Source organism: Xenopus tropicalis, chromosome 9, assembly GCF_000004195.4.
Source record: "Xenopus tropicalis strain Nigerian chromosome 9, UCB_Xtro_10.0, whole genome shotgun sequence".
Lineage (NCBI taxonomy): Eukaryota > Metazoa > Chordata > Amphibia > Anura > Pipidae > Xenopus > Xenopus tropicalis.
This window is the reverse complement of record NC_030685.2, coordinates 90,603,507-90,622,295: the sequence shown is the minus strand read 5'-3', so window position 1 is coordinate 90,622,295 and position 18,789 is coordinate 90,603,507. Positions and strand designations below refer to the sequence as shown.

Sequence of the window (18,789 nt, the reverse complement as noted above, 5' to 3'; positions counted from 1 at the left end):
GGAGTGGTCTTTTACCCCGGGCAGCCGAGGGCTTGTTTCAAATGTGGCTCTTATGGTCACCGTGCAAATGCCTGTGCAGTGGTCAGGTGTTCACTTTGTGGTGATGTTGGGCACATAGGGCGAGACTGTAAGGACGTAAAGTGCAACCTGTGTGGATTCTTTGGCCACTCGCACAGGGCTTGTCCCGAGGCTCTTCATAATATCAGGGAGAGTTGCCCTAATTTGGAGGAGGAGATGGCTGAGGAAATGCTGGAAGAGATCAGAGAGGAGCTTAGAGAATGTCAGCCCCCAGTCCAAGGGTCAGAGTCTCATCAGTCCATAAGTCAGCCCATACTGGCCATAGAACCACACAACCCATCCCCACCTCCTCACCAACCCAAAGGTCCCAAGTCTGCTCCTTTGCCTCAGAGGCAGAGTTCTAAGCCCATACTCCTAAAATCTGGTTCTGTAGCTCCAAAATCCTCTGTCCCTTCTAAAGGAAAAGAATGGGTGGAAGTTGGTAGAGGGAAAGGAAAGCAGCAAGCCCCACAGAGACTAATTCCCTCCATGAAAATTGATCTCTCAAATAAATTTGCCCCTTTGAGTAGACAAAAATCTTGGGGGGAAGAAATGGAGGAACAGGATGAGCTCAAAAGAATGGAAAGGGAGGAGGAGAGACAGGCTGAGCCGGAGAGAGTCCCCTTTGGAAGCTGATCCTGTACATTCCCCTGGTCAATGTCTTGCTGAAGAATCTGATAGTGGGGCGGAGGGGGATTCCGAAAGCAAGAGTGGGGATGATGGGGAAATGGACACAGGGCAGGAGCATGTAACCCAAAAAAGGCCCTCTGAAAGGCAGGGGGTTAAAACCCAGGTAAAGAAAGGTAGTGGGGGTGGTAACCTTTCAGTGGACACAGATGAAATTGTGTCTATTGGGGATGATGATCCTGTCCCTTCAGGTGTTCAGGTCAAAAGGTATGGGGACCTGAAGGGGGATACCAGTCAGGAGGATAAGAGACAGGAAGAGGCAAGGAAGAGAAATAAAAGATATAAACATAAATCTTAACCATGGTTTTCTCTCCACTCAGGATCATGTCCACCAATGTATCAAGTATGAAGTCGCCCCGTGCCATGTTCCAAGTATATCAAGCCCTCGAACACTCCTCGGCAGATATCATTTTCCTCCAGGAAACCAGATTGGGATCCTCTGTGGATCTTCGGAGGGCTTCCCGGGAGTGGCATTGTGGTCCCAGCTTCTTCTCGATTGCACCAGAGCCAGGTGCAGGAGTTGGGATCCTATTTCGGGGACATTCAGGGATCCAGGTGCATCGTCTCGTGGAAGTTGAGGTAGGGAGATGTCTCCTGTTGGATGTGTCAGTTGCGGGGCGCAGATTGCGGCTTATTAACACCTATGGCGCTCAGTCAGGGCTCGGGAGGAGAACTTTACTTAGGGAATTACAGCAGTACCTCCACACCTCCATCCCGGTCATCTGGGCTGGAGACTTTAACCAAGTCCTTAATGCTGCTGATAGATCAGGTCGCTTCTTTGATAAGCATGAAAGTCACTTTTTGAAGAACATGCTGCAGCAGGCGGATATGGTTGATGTCTTCACCCATGATGGCCGGGTAGGGAAACATACTTATCACTGTGCTGGGAAAAGTAGTCGGCTAGATATGGCTTTTGTCCAGTCAGGGGAGGTCTTTACAGAAGTTGAGGAAGTCCTTGTTGACTACTCAGATCATCTTGCCTTATCCTTTCTGTTGGGGGCTTCCTCAGTTCCAGCTAAGGGTCGGGGGTTGTGGAGGTTGAGTGCTGAATCCCTGGAGGGGGAGGCAGTTAGGCACTCCTTTGAGGCACTCCTTCAGCTCGAGTTGACAAGGACTATGCTTTTCGACTCTATGTCGCAGTGGTGGGAGGAGGCTAAGGAGTCATTCCGCAACTTCTTCCATAAACTATCTGTTGTTAGGGAGGGAAATAAGTATAAAAAGTACCTGTCCCTACGAAAGAAGCTTGAGTCTTATATTTCGGATGGGGTGGCAGGGGATAAAGTTTCCCAGCTGAAGCTCTTGATCAGGGAGCATCAGTACAGTCGCTACAGGTCTCTGGTTCTAGAGAGGGATTATGGTGGTTTCCATTCCCCTGATCCTTTTCGGAATTGCAGAGAGTCTGTGGAGAAAAAGGTAATAACTGGCCTGAAGGACTCCCAGGGTATAGTCCAGACATCCAAGGGTGGGATCTTGCGAGTTGTTCAGGCCTACTATGCTGACCTGTTTAAGAGCAAAGCTTTGGAGGGGGAGAAGATAAAAGCCTTCTTGGAGGGAACCCCGGGTCCTGATCTGCAGAATTTGGACTTTTCCTCTTTGGTGGCTGACATTACGGAGGATGAGGTCAAAATAGCGATTGACCAGCTTCATTTAAAGAAAGCCCCAGGCCCAGACGGCCTCACAGCCGAATTTTATAAGACCTTTAAAGACCTTTTGGCCCCAATTCTCGTGGAGGTCTTTAGAGACTGCCTGGGAGGAGGTGTCTTACCTCCCTCCATGAGATTGTCCTCCTTAGTGTTGTTATCAAAAGGCAAGGAGCCCTCGGATGTCAAGAATTGGAGGCCTATTGCCCTCTTGAACACAGACAGGAAGCTTCTCGCAAAGGTGCTTTTTTCTAGACTGATTTTGTTTTCAGGCACTTTATTGTCCCGTGAGCAGTTCTGCACGGTGAAAGGGCGGAGCATCTTTGGGGCACTCTTGTCAATTCGTGAAGTGCTTGAAACATGCAAAGCTCAGAGTAGTAGGAGATATGTGGTAGGTCTTGACCAGGCCAAAGCTTTTGATAGAGTGGATCATCAGTACCTATGGGCCACCTTGCGTAAGTACGGCATCCCGGATCAATTTGTCGAGTGGCTCACTGTTTTGTACAGGGAGGGAGAGAGCTTCCCACTTGTTAACGGTTGGCGCGGTGAAAACTTCAGGGTTGAGGCCGGGGTGCGTCAGGGTTGTCCTCTGAGTCCATTGCTGTATGTCTTTGCCATAGACCCTTTCCTGCGAGCGGTGCAGGCCTTGGATTTGGAGGGCTTTCGGGCCCCTCGTTGCCTGCCCCTGAAGCTGGTAGCCTACGCGGACGATGTCACAGTCGTTGTCTCACATCCTGAGGAGGTGAACTTGTTGACTGATGCCATCGAAAGTTACTCAGAGGCCTCCGGGTCGCTGGTCAACACTGACAAGTCGGAGGCTTTCTGGACTGTGGAAGGGGAGCCAGATTTCCCTCTTCCTGATTTTCAGCTTGCCTCCAAAGAAATTAGTATCCTTGGGGTCAAATTTAGGAGGGAAGACAATTCCAAACTCAATTGGGAATCAAAGTTGGATGCTGTGAATGCAAGGGTACAGCGGTGGAAAAAGTGGAGGCTGTCCTATAGGGAAAGGGTGAAGCTCATCAAAACTTACCTGGTCCCTCTCCTCCTGTATGTGTCTTTTGTTTATCCTTTGCCAGAAGCTTTCTATGCGAGGATCCACAGCCTGTTCTTCCAGATGCTCTGGGGGAGCAGGCTGAACCCTGTAAAAAGAGGGATAACCTACCTGCGGACAAAAGAGGGTGGGTTGGACATGTTGTGTCCTGTGGCCTTCTTTGGCACCATTTTCCTGAAGTTTAACTTTGGGCACCTGGGTCAAAGAACTGAAGTTCCGTGGCAAAGCAGTGTCAGGGCCTGGGTATCCCCTTTTGTAGGTGACTGGTTACAGGGCGATAGGGTGAAGCAGGTGCGGGTGCGACATAGTCATCTCCCATCATACTTTGTCCTTGGGCTGAAGCTTTTGAGGAGATGGGATATCAGAGTAGATGATCTCGGTACAGCCTCCAGGCGCGCTCTTTATATGAGGGTGCTAGATGTCTACTTTGCTATTCCGCTCGCCTTGAGGGACTGCGTTGGGAACACTCTGGTCAGGAGCTTGCGTTTCCTCAATAGCAAGAGGTTGCCTCCCAAGTCATTTGACCTATCCTGGCTCTCTCTTCAGGGAAAACTCTTTGTCAGGGGAAATGTCAAGTATTTGTCGGTGGTCGACCGAAATTGCCCCTGGGGATGTGGTGTGGAGGAGTCCCAGGAGCATTTTCTGCAGCATTGTCCCTTGGCAAAGAGTGTGCGCTCTCAGGTCTCCCGAGCTCTCTGTGCTCCGCTCCTGGACACCCTGGGCTATGCTGAACTGGCCTATGGTGTGTCGGCCCGACAGCACAGCCACGACCACGAGACGTTGTACCTGGTCATTACGGTATATAGGTACCATCTATGGCACGGGCGATGCCGCTATTCCTTTGGTTCAGATGTGACCCCTGAGAACATTGCTAAATCCATCATGGTGGAGCTAAGGTACATTAGATCATTAGAGTCGGCTCGATCCTCTTGTACCCCAGCATTATGGGGGGGCTTTACCCTTTAGGCCTCACCTCTAGGCAGTTTCCTTCTGCTACTGAGTTGGTTTTTGTGTGTTTATATTTATTTCAAGAACGTGATACTGCCTTTTTGTTTATTTTTAGGCATTTTCGACAGATCCCAAGCCTTTGCCTTCATTATTATGGCGGAAGCCTTGAATTGGGTTTGGGGGTCTTCTTTTTCCTTTGGGTGGGGGAAGGGGTTAGGGTGGGCGTGGGCTTTGGACATTTTGCTTTGGTGGAGGGGAATGGAAGCCAAAAAGGACAGAGACAAGACTTTGGAACTGGCTATCCATTGGGTGTTGTGGGATTGGTGAGGGTGTGGGGAGGGGAGGCGGTCAATATGGACAAAGGGGTGGACTTTGATAGTTGGCCGTCCTCATGTGGGTGGAATGGGGAGGGAGTAACAAGTGAACTGGTTATGATTAATTCAACAAAACCCTTACTTTTGTATTGTTAGTATAAGAATTGTATTGTTTTGTTTCTTATTGTAAGCATTTTTATTTTTAATAAAAATTCCTATATATTAGGTACCTACCTAGTGCTACCAACCCCTATTTCTGTAGGGAAATGGGAGCAGGGCAGGCAGTAACCCTTCCAACACTTTCCCCTGTCTCTGCCCCTATATATTAGGTACCTACCTAGTGCTACCGACCCCTATTTCTGTAGGGAAATGGGAGCAGGGCAGGCAGTAACCCTTCCAACACTTTCCCCTGTCTCTGCCCCTATATATTAGGTACCTACCTAGTGCTACCAACCCCTATTTCTGTAGGGAAATGGGAGCAGGGCAGGCAGTAACCCTTCCAACACTTTCCCCTGTCTCTGCCCCTATATATTAGGTACCTACCTAGTGCTACCGACCCCTATTCCCTATATATTAGGTACCTACCTAGTGCTACCGACCCCTATTCCCTATATATTAGGTACCTACCTAGTGCTACCAACCCCTATTTCTGTAGGGAAATGGGAGCAGGGCAGGCAGTAACCCTTCCAACACTTTCCCCTGTCTCTGCCCCTATATATTAGGTACCTACCTAGTGCTACCAACCCCTATTTCTGTAGGGAACTGAGAGCAGGTGCATCAGGGTTGGGGTGCATCAGGGTTGGGGTGCATCAGGGTTGGGGTGCATCAGGGTTGGGGGTGCGTCAGGGTTGGGGCAGGGGAGGTGTCAGGGTTGGGGCCGGGGAGGTGTCAGGGTTGGGGTGCATCAGGGTTGGGGTGCATCAGGGTTGGGGTGTGTCAGGGTTGGGGGTGCGTCAGGGTTGGGGCCGGGGAGGTGTCAGGGTTGGGGGTGCGTCAGGGTTGGGGCCGGGGAGGTGTCAGGGTTGGGGTGCATCAGGGTTGGGGTGCATCAGGGTTGGGGTGTGTCAGGGTTGGGGGTGCGTCAGGGTTGGGGGTGCGTCAGGGTTGGGGCCGGGGAGGTGTCAGGGTTGGGGGTGCGTCAGGGTTGGGGCCGGGGAGGTGTCAGGGTTGGGGCCGGGGAGGTGTCAGGGTTGGGGCCGGGGAGGTGTCAGGGTTGGGGTGCATCAGGGTTGGGGTGCATCAGGGTTGGGGTGTGTCAGGGTTGGGGGTGCGTCAGGGTTGGGGCCGGGGAGGTGTCAGGGTTGGGGGTGCGTCAGGGTTGGGGCCGGGGAGGTGTCAGGGTTGGGGCCGGGGAGGTGTCAGGGTTGGGGTGCATCAGGGTTGGGGTGTGTCAGGGTTGGGGTGCATCAGGGTTGGGGTGCATCAGGGTTGGGGTGTGTCAGGGTTGGGGTGCGTCAGGGTTGTTCCATTTCTCTATGTGCCATAGACCCTTTCCTGCGAGCGGTGCAGGATGGGGAGGGCTTTCGGGCCCCCGAGGGGGGGAACTTATTGACTGAGGCCATTGGACGTTACTCAGGGGCCTCTGGGTCGCTGGCCAACACTGACGGAGGCTTTCTGGGCTGGGGAGCCGGATTTCCCCCTCCTGATTGCCAGCTTCCCTCCATAGGGATCAGTACCCGTGGGGGCCAGTTTGGGGGGGAAGATAATTCCAATAACTCAATTGGGAATCAAAGTTGGGTGAATATAGGGGATCAGCGGTGGGAAAGTGGAAACTGCCCTATAGGGAAAGGGTTAAGCTCATCAGAACCTCCCTGTCCCTCCCCCTGTATGTGTCTTGGCTTATCCTATATATATATATATACCCTATACACACAATATATATCCTTACATTCCCCCTGTTGGGGGTATGTGCTACTGTATATCCACTTTGCTTCTCCCATAATGCACTGCAAAGCCTGGGTGTACCACAGAGGATTGTGGGCCGGCTGGGTTGGAGTTGCCATAGACTCAGAGTATGAGACCAAGGGGTTAAAATGCCAGTAAGTACGGGGCATGGGCACCCGCTGGCTTTAGAGCTTGTATGTATAGAAAGAGTTAAAAGTGGGATTATTCCTGAGAGTGAGGACCTGCGGGGGTTAAAGTCTGCTGTTGCTGAGATGAAAGTGCTGCAGTGCAATGTGTCATGTGACCCTTCATTTAACCATGTAGGTGCCAGAGCAGGGGAATGGGCCGATATAACCTGCAATTCTCCCCCTAGGAAATCCGGCTGAGCTGGGGCCCCGGGGCCCCTGTAGGGGAGTCAGGGGGAGACGGTGCAGGTGGTTCTACCCCAGCCGGGGGTTCCAGAGAGGAGGGGGGATCAGCACTGAAAAGGTTACTGGGGTGGAACATGTGCTACAGATAATGACCCCCAGGCCTTTGCCCCTTGAGCCATAATGGGTGGTCTCTATGGCTGGCAGCTGTGTGAGTGTGTAATACCCCCCATGTGTGTAACACCCACCCCCTGTACCTCTGTGCCCACTCACCCCCTGTACCTCTGTGCCCACTCACCCCCTGTACCTCTGTGCCCACCCACCCCCTGTACCTCTGTGCCCACCCACCCCCTGTACCTCTGTGCCCACTCACCCCCTGTACCTCTGTGCCCACTCACCCCCTGTACCTCTGTGCCCACTCACCCCCTGTACCTCTGTGCCCACCCACCCCCTGTACCTCTGTGCCCACCCACCCCCTGTACCTCTGTGCCCACCCACCCCCTGTACCTCTGTGCCCACTCACCCCTGTACCTCTGTGCCCACCCAACCCCTGTACCTCTGTGCCCACTCACCCCCTGTACCTCTGTGCCCACTCACCCCCTGTACCTCTGTGCCCACTCACCCCCTGTACCTCTGTGCCCACCCACCCCCTGTACCTCTGTGCCCACCCACCCCCTGTACCTCTGTGCCCACTCACCCCCTGTACCTCTGTGCCCACTCCACCCCCTGTACCTCTGTGCCCACCCACCCCCTGTACCTCTGTGCCCACCCACCCCCTGTACCTCTGTGCCCACCCACCCCCTGTACCTCTGTGCCCACCCACCCCCTGTACCTCTGTGCCCACTCACCCCCTGTACCTCTGGCCCACTCACCCCCTGTACCTCTGTGCCCACCCACCCCCTGTACCTCTGTGCCCCCCCGGCATTCCCAGTACCCAGAGGCACAAACAGCCCCCCCCAGCCCAATAAATAGTGACTGTCTGTGGCACCTTACAGCCCCCCCTGGCATTCCCAGTACCCAGAGGCACAAACAGTCCCCCCCCAGCCCAATAAATAGTGACTGTGGCACCTTACAGCCCCCCTGGCATTCCCAGTACCCAGAGGCACAAACAGCCCCCCCCAGCCCAATAAATAGTGACTGTCTGTGGCACCTTACAGCCCCCCTGGCATTCCCAGTACCCAGAGGCACAAACAGCCCCCCCCAGCCCAATAAATAGTGACTGTCTGTGGCACCTTACAGCCCCCCCGGCATTCCCAGTACCCAGAGGCACAAACAGCCCCCCCCCCCCCCAGCCCAATAAATAGTGACTGTCTGTGGCACCTTACAGCCCCCCTGGCATTCCCAGTACCCAGAGGCACAAACAGCCCCCCCCCAGCCCAATAAATAGTGACTGTCTGTGGCACCTTACAGCCCCCCTGGCATTCCCAGTACCCAGAGGCACAAACAGCCCCCCCAGCCCAATAAATAGTGACTGTCTGTGGCACCTTACAGCCCCCCTGGCATTCCCAGTACCCAGAGGCACAAACAGCCCCCCCAGCCCAATAAATAGTGACTGTCTGTGGCACCTTACAGCCCCCCCGGCATTCCCAGTACCCAGAGGCACAAACAGCCCCCCCCCAGCCCAATAAATAGTGACTGTCTGTGGCACCTTACAGCCCCCCCGGCATTCCCAGTACCCAGAGGCACAAACAGCCCCCCCCCCAGCCCAATAAATAGTGACTGTCTGTGGCACCTTACAGCCCCCCCTGGCATTCCCAGTACCCAGAGGCACAAACAGCCCCCCCAGCCCAATAAATAGTGACTGTCTGTGGCACCTTACAGCCCCCCGGCATTCCCAGTACCCAGAGGCACAAACAGCCCCCCCCCCCCAGCCCAATAAATAGTGACTGTCTGTGGCACCTTACAGCCCCCCTGGCATTCCCAGTACCCAGAGGCACAAACAGCCCCCCCCAGCCCAATAAATAGTGACTGTCTGTGGCACCTTACAGCCCCCCCTGGCATTCCCAGTACCCAGAGGCACAAACAGCCCCCCCCCCAGCCCAATAAATAGTGACTGTCTGTGGCACCTTACAGCCCCCCCTGGCATTCCCAGTACCCAGAGGCACAAACAGCCCCCCCCCCCCAGCCCAATAAATAGTGACTGTCTGTGGCACCTTACAGCCCCCCTGGCATTCCCAGTACCCAGAGGCACAAACAGCCCCCCCAGCCCAATAAATAGTGACTGTCTGTGGCACCTTACAGCCCCCCTGGCATTCCCAGTACCCAGAGGCACAAACAGCCCCCCCAGCCCAATAAATAGTGACTGTCTGTGGCACCTTACAGCCCCCCCCCTGGCATTCCCAGTACCCAGAGGCACAAACAGCCCCCCCAGCCCAATAAATAGTGACTGTCTGTGGCGCCTTACAGCCCCCCTGGCATTCCCAGTACCCAGAGGCACAAACAGCCCCCCCAGCCCAATAAATAGTGACTGTCTGTGGCACCTTACAGCCCCCCCGGCATTCCCAGTACCCAGAGGCACAAACAGCCCCCCCCAGCCCAATAAATAGTGACTGTCTGTGGCACCTTACAGCCCCCCTGGCATTCCCAGTACCCAGAGGCACAAACAGCCCCCCCCAGCCCAATAAATAGTGACTGTTTGTGACCCCCCCTTAACTGCCCCCCCCCCCCCAGTGTAACCAATCCCAACTGGGCCAGCCTTTCCCCATAACTGAGCCCATTCCCTTTATCAGCTTAGTCGCTCTTCCCTGTACTTTCTCTATTTCATTACTGCCCCCCCTTATATATTTATATATAGTGCCCCCCCCTTAACTGCCCCCCCAGTGTAACCAATCCCAACTGGGCCAGCCTTTCCCCATAACTGAGCCCATTCCCTTTATCAGCTTAGTCGCTCTTCCCTGTACTTTCTCTATTTCATTACTGCCCCCCCTTATATATTTATATATAGTGCCCCCCCCTTAACTGCCCCCCCCCCCCCAGTGTAACCAATCCCAACTGGGCCAGCCTTTCCCCATAACTGAGCCCATTCCCTTTATCAGCTTAGTCGCTCTTCCCTGTACTTTCTCTATTTCATTACTGCCCCCCCCCTTATATATTTATATATAGTGACCCCCCCTTAACTGCCCCCCCCCCAGTGTAACCAATCCCAACTGGGCCAGCCTTTCCCCATAACTGAGCCCATTCCCTTTATCAGCTTAGTCACTCTTCCCTGTACTTTCTCTATTTCATTACTGCCCCCCCCTTATATATTTATATATAGTGACCCCCCCCCCTTAACTGCCCCCCCCCCCCCCAGTGTAACCAATCCCAACTGGGCCAGCCTTTCCCCATAACTGAGCCCATTCCCTTTATCAGCTTAGTCGCTCTTCCCTGTACTTTCTCTATTTCATTACTGCCCCCCCCCCTTATATATTTATATATAGTGACCCCCCCTTAACTGCCCCCCCCAGTGTAACCAATCCCAACTGGGCCAGCCTTTCCCCATAACTGAGCCCATTCCCTTTATCAGCTTAGTCGCTCTTCCTGTACTTTCTCTATTTCATTACTGCCCCCCCCCTTATATATTTATATATAGTGACCCCCCCTTAACTGCCCCCCCCAGTGTAACCAACCCCAACTGGGCCAGCCTTTCCCCATAACTGAGCCCATTCCCTTTATCAGCTTAGTCGCTCTTCCCTGTACTTTCTCTATTTCATTACTGCCCCCCCTTATATATTTATATATAGTGACCCCCCCTTAACTGCCCCTTCCCCAGTGTAACCAATCCCAACTGGGCCAGCCTTTCCCCATAACTGAGCCCATTCCCTTTATCAGCTTAGTCGCTCTTCCCTGTACTTTCTCTATTTCATTACTGCCCCCCCCCCTTATATATTTATATATAGTGACCCCCCCGTATCTCTCCAGCCCCCCAGCCCCTCGTTCCCACAAACACAGGAGAGATGACGTGTGATTGGCTGGGTTTATTGGGGCAATAAGTTAGGGCAGTCGCTCCGGGCACAACGCACTTTATTCACGTTACACAAACTCCAACAGCAGAAAATCTTTGGCTTTAAAGGGCAGTTCGGCGCTTGGGTTTTGGGGCCCAGAAACTGGTTCTACAGTTAAAGGGGAACAGTCAGAAACCCTGGAATTGACGAGGGGGGACATTGGGGTCCGTACAGCAAAAGCTGTATCTGTAGGGTCCGCACTGAGGAGGAGTTCATTGTATCCATATTATGGGGGGTCCCATTTTGCACCACAGGGGCAACAAGAAGCGGAGATTCCCCCGTTACTGGGAGGATTTCCCTGGGGTCTGTGCTGCACAACCGGTACCGGCACCGGACTGGCCCATTGGCTCCCTCTCCTGCCCAGTAGCAGAACAGCAGCTGCACAGTCACCGGGCAGAGTTGCCCCCTTTGCTCACTGTCCTGCACAGTAGTAGTAGATGATTGGCACAGTCACCGGGCAGAGTTGCCCCCTTTGCTCACTGTCCTGCACAGTAGTAGTAGATGATTGGCACAGTCACCGGGCAGAGTTGCCCCCTTTGCTCACTGTCCTGCACAGTAGTAGTAGATGATTGGCACAGTCACCGGGGGGCGCTGCCCTCACTCACTCTCCTCCTTCTCCTGGACAGTAGTAGTCGAGTGGTTGTACAGTCCCTGAGCCATGAGGTGCAGAGCCAGCCCGTTCTTCATCCCTGTTGCCTTTTTGATCTTGGCCCTTTTGTTCTGGAACCAGATCTTTATTTGGGATTCATTGAGACTCAGCTCTTGGGCCAAGGTCTGTCTCCTCTGCTCTGTGATGTAGCGATTGGCCTGGAACTCAGCCTTCAGTCTCTGGAGCTGCTCAGCAGTGAAGGCCGTTCTGGGCCTCTTGTCCTCCTTCTCACTCTTCTTCTTCTTCAGCTTGCGGGTCCTGGGCCCTGGGGAGGGGTACAGGGGGGGTACAGAGTGGTTAATGCCTGGGACACAGATACTCAGCACTCTCTGCACTGGCGCTCCTTGCCTGCTCTTACGTTACCAACAACACCAGAGAGCTTCTCTCCCCTACCAGTCTCCCTACTTCTCTCCCCTCCCTACCAGTCTCCCTACTTCTCTCCCCTCCCTACCAGTCTCCCTACTTCTCTCCCCTCCCTACCAGTCTCCCTACTTCTCTCCCTTCCCTACCAGTCTCCCTACTTCTCTCCCCTCCCTACCAGTCTCCCTACTTCTCTCCCTTCCCTACCAGTCTCCCTACTTCTCTCCCCTCCCTACCAGTCTCCCTACTTCTCTCCCTTCCCTACCAGTCTCCCTACTTCTCTCCCCTCCCTACCAGTCTCCCTACTTCTCTCCCTTCCCTACCAGTCTCCCTACTTCTCTCCCTTCCCTACCAGTCTCCCTACTCCTCTCCCTTCCCTACCAGTCTCCCTACTTCTCTCCCTTCCCTACCAGTCTCCCTACTTCTCTCCCCTCCCTACCAGTCTCCCTACTTCTCTCCCTTCCCTACCAGTCTCCCTACTTCTCTCCCCTCCCTACCAGTCTCCCTACTTCTCTCCCTTCCTTACCAGTCTCCCTACTTCTCTCTCTTCCCTACCAGTCTCCCTACTTCTCTCCCTTCCCTTCCAGTCTCCCTACTTCTCTCCCCTCCCTACCAGTCTCCCTACTTCTCTCCCTTCCCTACCAGTCTCCCTACTTCTCTCCCCTCCCTACCAGTCTCCCTACTTCTCTCCCCTCCCTACCAGTCTCCCTACTTCTCTCCCTTCTTTACCAGTCTCCCTACTTCTCTCCCTTCCCTACCAGTCTCCCTACTTCTCTCCCCTCCCTATCAGTCTCCCTACTTCTCTCCCCTCCCTACCAGTCTCCCTACTTCTCTCCCTTCCCTACCAGTCTCCCTACTTCTCTCCCCTCCCTACCAGTCTCCCTACTTCTCTCCCCTCCCTACCAGTCTCCCTACTTCTCTCCCCTCCCTACCAGTCTCCCTACTTCTCTCCCTTCCCTACCAGTCTCCCTACTTCTCTCCCCTCCCTACCAGTCTCCCTACTTCTCTCCCTTCCCTACCAGTCTCCCTACTTCTCTCCCTTCCCTACCAGTCTCCCTACTTCTCTCCCTTCCCTACCAGTCTCCCTACTTCTCTCCCTTCCCTACCAGTCTCCCTACTTCTCTCCCCTCCCTACCAGTCTCCCTACTTCTCTCCCCTCCCTACCAGTCTCCCTACTTCTCTGCCTTCCCTACCAGTCTCCCTACTTCTCTCCCTTCCCTACCAGTCTCCCTACTTCTCTCCCCCCCCCACTGCTTTCTTCCCTTTAGTCCCAGGCCGGCAGCCCCTGGGCAGTGGGATTGGTTGGTCGGTTAGTACATACAGTAGGTAGGGATACAGGGAGAGAGTTGTGTTGATATTAATAGAGGGGTTTGCCTGCCCCCCCCCCCCACACACACACATTTAGCTATAAATCTGGGTGCTCCCTAATCCCCTCCTCCTCAGTATTATTAATATTATGTTATTATTTCGCTGCCTGTGGAGGTCACTCAGTATTTGTTATTTGCAGCTAAGAGATACATTTTACCTCAAATGCCCCAAACTGCCCCAAATCCCCCCCCCCCCCCCCCCCCAGGGAGTCGGTAGGAGCCGCCAGTTACACGGTTTCCTGCGGAAACCTACCCCCCCCCCCCCCCTGTATAAACAGCCCCTTCTGCCTCCGTATTAGCGAGGGGTATTTCCCTGCCCCGGATCAGTATTATTATTGTTATTACATACAGTGTCGGTATATTGTACATTTGCCGGTAAAGGGGAGGGTGAGCTATTTACCCCCGGGGCAGGAGGCCGCAAGTCTAGGGGCACTTGGGGCACTGGCTCCTAGTTTTACCCTCCCCTAGGCCGGGCAATTCCCAGTGTCTTTGTGACATTTAGCGCTAATATTATTATAATTATATAGTATTTAATTGCGCGTCTGAGTATTTTGTGCGCTTTCTCCTTTATTTTTTGCTCGGTTTCTCCGCGTCTTTGTCTGCGCGATTTTGTCAGTCAATTTCTGTCTTGATTTCATTTTCGGCTCTTTTTTTAATTTCCACATTAAATAATGAAAATGTATTTCCTTTGTGTCTCTAATTAGAGCTTCTTCCTCATCGATCAATCCTATCGGCCGTTATTAGGAAATTATTATTATCACTATATTATTATTTCTATATTATTATTTGTTATTTAATTGTCATTATATGGTTCTTGGGCTGCTAATAATAATAATAATAATACATGGTAATATCGTTATTATCTGGATACAGTGACACTTCTAGGATTTTCATTTTACACCATTTTCTCTGCTCCCTGAAGAACGTTCTATTGTATTTACCAACAACTCTGCGACTGATACAATTCATTGTAATTATAATAAAGAGCCAGTTCCCCTCTTACCCCCAGTTACCCCCCAGTTACCCCCCCCCCAGTTACCCCCAGTTACCCCCCAGTTACCCCCCAGTTTACCCCCAGTTACCCCCCAGTTACCCCCCAGTTACCCCCAGTTACCCCCCAGTTACCCCCCAGTTACCCCGTCCCAGCACCCAGGATCGGGTCGGACACCGCAGAAAGACGATCCCAGCTAATTAGATACCAGGGGAAGGGTTAGAATACAAATAGAAATAAATAGATAGAAATATAGAAACCATTTTCCTGCCCCGCCGGAACCTACAGATATTTCTATAGATCAATGTGTGAATAGAAATAAATATACAGATATTTCTATAGATAAATGTATGAATAGAAATAGATATACAGATATTTCTATAGATAAATGTGTGAATAGAAATAAATATACAGATATTTCTATAGATAAATGTATGAATAGAAATAGATATACAGATATTTCTATAGATAAATGTGTGAATAGAAATAAATATACAGATATTTCTATAGATAAATGTGTGAATAGAAATAAATATACAGATATTTCTATAGATAAATGTATGAATAGAAATAGATATACAGATATTTCTATAGATAAATGTGTGAATAGAAATAAATATACAGATATTTCTATAGATAAATGTATGAATAGAAATAGATATACAGATATTTCTATAGATAAATGTGTGAATAGAAATAAATATACAGATATTTCTATAGATAAATGTATGAATAGAAATAGATATACAGATATTTCTATAGATAAATGTGTGAATAGAAATAAATATACAGATATTTCTAAAGATAAAGGTGTGAATAGAAATACATATACAGATATTTTTATACATAAATGTGTGAATAGAAATAGATATACAGATATTTCTATACATAAATGTATGAATAGAAATAGATATACAGATATTTCTATACATATGTGAATAGAAATAGATATACAGATATTTCTATACATAAATGTGTGAATAGAAATAGATATACAGATATTTCTATACATAAATGTGTGAATAGAAATAGATATACAGATATTTCTATACATAAATGTGTGAATAGAAATAGATATACAGATATTTCTATAGATCAATGTGTGAATAGAAATAAATATACAGATATTTCTATAGATAAATGTGTGAATAGAAACAGATATACAGATATTTCTATAGATCAATGTGTGAATAGAAACAGATATATGAAGCTACAGGCAGCTAAATAAATACACACAAATAATCTCATTATTGTCCGATCTAGTCGGCTCCTTCACCCCCAGTTCTACTCGGCGCCCCGAATCTTTACTCTCATTTCTATTATTGCGCCCCAGAAGGGAAACGTTCCGTTTCTTGCGATGATAAAGTCTCATTACACCGACCGATACAATCGCATAAATCTATGGGAATATCCCGGGTACAAACCCGACTCATTTTATTTTCTTACTTCCCAATTGTGTTCCACAAATTCTGCCGAAACTTCCACTGCAGATCTGTCCCTACACCCTCCGATCTCATTGTATAATTCTGCCCCAATACACCTGCCCCCCCCCCCCCCCAGATACAAAACCGCAGTCTCTAATTTCTTCCGATTCGTTCAGTTCGTTTATTTAATGGGGGAACATTGGGCCGAAACCGCCTGACAGTTCGGGAGATTCTGCCCCATTGAGTTTCTGTTTCTGATGATAAATAGACAAATATTTCCCTTTATTCAGTGACACAGAATATTATATTATTATTATTTATTAGATTATATAATCGGCTGTAATTTCCGTGGGTTTTACATATAAATCGCTCAGATCTTTGTCCCCTTTTTATTTCTATCAATCTCTGTGAATAGAAATCTAAGGGGCAGATTTGTGTGTGAAATAAAAACCCACTTTCTATTCGTTCCTGTAGGATTTTTAGCAGTTTATTTATCAAGGGGTAAAAGTTAAAATTCGCCATTTGATAAGAAAGAATAGAAAGGGTTTTTTTATTTCGCACGAATAAATCTGCGCTAAACGCAGCGCCGGGTCTGTGCGACACATCGATGTCGCTATTTCCAGTAAATATGAATTCGACTAAAATAATAATTCCCTCTGAATTTCCCCCCAGGAACCGCCAATAACCCCACTAAGGGGCAACTGGAAATCATCCATTTTGTGGAACAGTTTTTCCAATTGATAAAAATCGGGTTATTTCCAGTTTTGCGGCCAAAAATCCCATTTTATCTGCAGAGAAACCAGTTTGTATCTCCCGTTTCACTGTTTATAATTATAAAGCAAATTCTTACTTATATTCAACAATTTCCCTTGTTTTTTGCTTTCTCTTCAGATTTAATTTATTTATCAAAATGTTCCAATAATTCGGATTTTGCGATTTCTCCGGCTGCGAATAATAATTCGAGGGGAATTTCTGAATAGAAAAGTGAAATTTGAACAATTCTGTATATAAATTCTGCCCTTTGCCCCTCTCCCCTCATGGGGCAGGAATCCCAGCAAATAAAACATTTAGGGCACAATGTTAATGACACAATTCCCTAGAAATAAAAATACCCCAAACCCACTTGGCCCGTTTGGACCCTATTTACCAACCTTGGGCAATGTTTATCCGGCGCTAAATGAGCCGCAAGTACAGAAATAAATGTTATTCGGAAAGTGCTAGAGCCGATAGAATCGCCCGATGCGAATTGATAGGGAATTATTTTCAGTTTATTTAGGGGCAGATTTACCAAAATGTGTGAAACTGAATCCGTAAATCTCCCCCCATTCTGTTCATTCCTGGGGGATTTTAGAAGGGTATTTATCAGAACTCGCCGTTACCCCCCAGGAACGAACAGAATGGGGCGAGATTTACGGATTCAGTTTTACGGATTTTGATAAATTTCCCCTCAAACAGCGAAACTACAAGAACTTTTCTTCCTTTTCTTCTGATTTAATATGAACCTGAACCTTCTCCATATAAACCCCCGGGTTGTACTAAAGCCCCCGGGTATCAATCCCTGTGGGTACAGCTGTTACTCCCAATATTCCCTGTTAGACCCCCATTATATAAATACCTGTGAATAATAATAATACTATAATAATACTATAATAATACTCTTACTAATAATAATACTATAATAATACTACTAATATTAATACTAATATTAATACTACTAATAATAATAAGAGGCCCCGAAAGAATCGCTGTGACCCAGTGATATATTCGGATTCCTTCCCTGTCCCCCCATCAGCCCCCCCAGCCCCCCAGTTTCCCAAACCCAAAGATAAGGACATTGTTGTCCCCCACAGCCCCTGGCAGTGCCCCCCGGCCCGGGATATTGGGGCACCCCCCTGTACCCCCTGCCCCCGGGGGCAATAATAGGGGTAACCCCGTTTCCTGCTTATGGTAAAATGCTCTCCTTACAGCCCCCCCAGGCCCAGTTGTATTTACACCCCAATATCCCAGGTTCCACATTAGCTGCCCCACAGGGGGTGGCAATGTAAGTTTTGGGGCACAGGCAGAGTACGGGGGGAACAGAGGCAGATAAAGAGAAATGATGGGGGTGACAGGGAAGAATGGGGCCCCCCAGCAGACGTGGGGTTCGGGGCTCACTCACCGGAGGAGGGCCGGTCGGAGTAGCGAGTGCAGTAGACCCAGGCGGGCCACACCATGGGGTCGTTCTTGCGGGCGGGGGTCGCAGAGTTGCCCACCAGGAGCAGAGCCGGGTTGGAGTCGCTGCCCTTGGAACTGTCCGACGGGGTGTCCGAGTCGGGGCTGGGGGTCGGGTCCCCCTGGTGGCCGTGCAAGGGGCTGGGGTTGTCCCTGCCGGGGGGCTCCTTCCTGCAGCCAAAGTCCGGCCGGAGAATGTTGTCTATGAAGAAGTTAGTGGTCCGGTGCGAGGGGGCCGCGGGGTGCAGGGGGGGCGGGGAGGCCCCCGGTTCCGGCTGATGGGGGGCCCCGGGGCTTTGCTCAGTCTGTTCCTCCATGTTACTGCCCCCCAGCCCCGGGACCTCCTTGTGTGCGCTGCCTGGAGCAGCAGGGTAAGTACCCCCAACCCTCCGGCACAGCCCCCTCCCAGAGACACCCCGAAATACTGCGCTACACTCACCCCCAAACCTCTAGCCTACAGCCCGCAAGCCAGAACCCTGAACATTCAGCCCAGACCCCAACAAGCAGCACCAGAACATCTACCCTAGAACCAGCTCTACCGGCCCCCCAGCACCCAGCGCTTAGCACCCAGCACCCAGCGCTCAGCACCCAGCACCCAGCACTTAGTACTCAGCACTCAGCACCCAGCACCCAGCACTCAGCACCCAGCGCCTAGCACCCAGCGCTCAGCACCCAGCACTTAGCACCCAGCACCCAGCGCTCAGCACCCAGCACTTAGCACCCAGCACTTAGCACCTAGCACCCAGCACTTAGTACTCAGCACCCAGCACTTAGTACTCAGCACCCAGCACTTAGTACTCAGCACCCAGCACCAAGCGCTCAGCACTCAGCACCCATCCCCAGAGTGGAACTCAT

General features: G+C 50.8%; 1 protein-coding gene across 2 annotated transcripts; it reads right to left on the bottom strand.

Annotated features, from left to right (window-relative positions):
• Window positions 1–10,885: 10,885 nt before the first annotated feature.
• Window positions 10,886–18,576, bottom strand: en1 (engrailed homeobox 1). 2 transcript variants are annotated; one of them, XM_031893637.1, is made up of 3 exons: window positions 17,882–18,576; window positions 11,481–11,846; window positions 10,886–11,416 (listed from the first exon to the last, which is right to left on the bottom strand). In XM_031893637.1, exons 1-2 carry the CDS (start codon window positions 18,249–18,251, stop codon window positions 11,530–11,532), a joined length of 687 nt encoding a protein of 228 aa, XP_031749497.1. In that variant the 5' UTR covers window positions 18,252–18,576; the 3' UTR covers window positions 10,886–11,416; window positions 11,481–11,529. The 2 variants fall into 2 exon arrangements, with proteins under 2 accessions (XP_031749497.1, XP_031749496.1); XM_031893636.1 differs by having other exon boundaries at window positions 10,886–11,846.
• Window positions 18,577–18,789: the final 213 nt, after the last annotated feature.

Excerpts from the sequence above, each read along its gene's own strand:
- en1 (XM_031893636.1), bottom strand. The coding sequence starts at position 18,251 with ATGGAGGAACAGACTGAGCAAAGCCCCGGGGCCCCCCATCAGCCGGAA. Across the intron at positions 11,847-17,881 it reads CTCCGACCGGCCCTCCTCCG|GGCCCAGGACCCGCAAGCTG; the intron begins GTGAGTGAGCCC and ends ACCCCTCCCCAG.